We start from the raw sequence: 2,393 nt of genomic DNA, 5'->3' as shown, positions 1-2,393 counted from the left end.
TCAATGTATCAAAATATTGGTTGATTTTAAATATTACACGTTAACAAAGAACTTGCCTCTTTCAACTGTGCCTCTCCTCACACCAAACGTGAACTTGCCCAGTTTTTTCAGGTTGGACACATATTGAACAAAGTGCCTTTATGCTAATTTGAAATCACTCTGTCCTATGCTTAGCAATGAATTAATATCAAGATGGTTTTTCATTTTTGAAAAATGAACTGTGATTTTTTAATAAAAATAAGTCGAGTATTATTTATTATATTTGACAAGCTACTCAGCTAGCTAGGCAACATTTAGTGATGTCCCAGATAAAGATGTAGGTAACATTCTTTAAAAATAGGAGTCCCTGGTGAATTCTCAGGACTTGGCACTGTGTGTGATTGTTAGTTTTGCCTGTACCTCTGAAAAATGGCAAAACGTGAATCCGTTCATTAAAAAGCTGTCAGCCAACTGAAATTCAGAAATAGGCTACTAATGGTAATTAATTAAATTCTACTTTTTTTTCTTAGTGTGTTAAGTGCATTGACTCAGTTACAAAAATGAAACCAACAACTTGTTTTTAAGTCAACTAACAAAATGTTGCATCAAGTTTAAGAGAAACCAAAAATTATTTTTAAAAATGTAAACCGAATAAAACATTGAAATATTTATTCTTTCTCAACAGATAGTATCGCTTTTAAAATGGGATGGATAGGGGCGCCTGGGTGGCGCAGTCGGTTAAGCGTCCGACTTCAGCCAGGTCACGATCTCGCGGTCCGTGAGTTCGAGCCCCGCGTCGGGCTCTGGGCTGATGGCTCGGAGCCTGGAGCCTGTTTCCGATTCTGTGTCTCCCTCTCTCTCTGCCCCTCCCCCGTTCATGCTCTGTCTCTCTCTGTCCCAAAAATAAATAAAAACGTTGATAAAATGGGATGGATAAAAGCAGTGCATTCTGCGGTCCCACGGATCTGTCTCTTGCTTCAACAGCATGTGGATGGAACAGACCCAGAAACGCCCCTTCTACCAGCCTGGACCACCCTCCAACTTTTCTCCCAGTTGCTACCTTCAGAGCCATCTTCTTGGCTACGCTCTGTCTCCGGGACATCCAACATCCTATCTTGAGCTTAGCTCCTTATTACCATCAACCCCAAGCTTTCAGATTTGTCAGAATTGTTCCACCAAGGGGAAGGGTGCCGTCAACCCTCTGGTTAACAAGCACCTGCACGCCTCTTACACCTACCTGTCTCAGGCTTCTATTTCTACCACCACAGGGCAGCTCTGGAGTGTGTGGGCCCCTTCTCTTGGCCCTGAGGAGAAGCACAAGCACACTGGAAGTCTCTGGAAGATGCTAGTCCAGGATAGCCTCCACGCCCTCTTCCAGGACGTGCAGAAGCCGTCCCAAGATGAGTGGCGTAACACCCTGGACACCATGGAAACTTCCCTGGTTCTGGAGAATAACCCAAACCAGGCTCTTTTGGTTCTGCATGGCTTGGGTTCTGCCCCCGCAGACCCCCATCTCTATGACTTCCTGTCGAACCGCGTCCTAGAGGAGCAGGTGAAACTCATCAAGAAGATGGACAATCCCCTGACTAACTTCTGCAAGCTGGCTGGCCCCCAGCCTGGGCTGGGCGAGCGGCTCCTTTAAAGGCCAACCTTCAAGCACGACTTGGAGCCTTTGAAGCCCGGCAACCTTAGAGGGGCCCCTCTGACATCCCCGAGGTGCCAGGGCTTGGGCCTGAGCTTGTCCTGGGAGCTACTCAGCAGCTTTTTAACTAACCTGAAGCGCTCTGGCAGGTTGTGGGCCAAAAGGAAACAATAAATCTTTTTGTAGCCAATCAATAAAATGAAAAATTAAGGGGCGCCTGGGTGGCGCAGTCGGTTAAGCGTCCGACTTCAGCCAGGTCACGATCTCGCACTCCGTGAGTTCGAGCCCCGCGTCGGGCTCTGGGCTGATGGCTCGGAGCCTGTTTCTGATTCTGTGTCTCCCTCTCTCTCTGCCCCTCCCCCGTTCATGCTCTGTCTCTCTCTGTCCCAAAAATAAATAAACGTTGAAAAAAAAAAAATGAAAAATTAAAAAATAATAAAATCTAATGGATAAAAAATATTTTGGGGCCTTTCTTTTGAATTATCAATTAACAGTTCACATTCCTTTTTTTTTTTTTTTTAAGTGTACTTATTTATTTTGAGAGAGAGAGCATGGGGTAGGGGCAGAGACAGAGGGAGAGAAAGAATCCCAAGCAAGCTCCCTGCTCAGCACGGAGCTCCACTAGGGGCTTGATCTCATAACCCACGAGATCATGACCTGAGCTGAAATCAAGAGTCAGACACTGAACAGACTGAGCCACGCAGGTTCTCCGAAAGCTCACATTCTTATAAGCAACACTGTTATGAAAAAAAAAAATCTAGATATGAATACA

At 45.4% G+C, this 2,393-nt stretch overlaps 1 protein-coding gene across 1 annotated transcript; it reads left to right on the top strand.

The window, feature by feature from the left end:
• Window positions 1-964: 964 nt before the first annotated feature.
• Window positions 965-1,621, top strand: LOC115506034 (ferritin light chain-like). The gene is given in 3 exon segments (XM_032591897.1): window positions 965-1,220; window positions 1,223-1,280; window positions 1,282-1,621. Coding segments are annotated over 3 exon segments (654 nt in total).
• The last annotated feature ends 772 nt before the right edge of the window (window positions 1,622-2,393 follow it).

The sequence above is a fragment of the Lynx canadensis genome, chromosome F2 (genome assembly GCF_007474595.2).
Source record: "Lynx canadensis isolate LIC74 chromosome F2, mLynCan4.pri.v2, whole genome shotgun sequence".
Lineage (NCBI taxonomy): Eukaryota > Metazoa > Chordata > Mammalia > Carnivora > Felidae > Lynx > Lynx canadensis.
The sequence above is the reverse complement of the archived record's forward strand: the minus strand, read 5'-3'. Positions and strand labels throughout refer to the sequence as shown.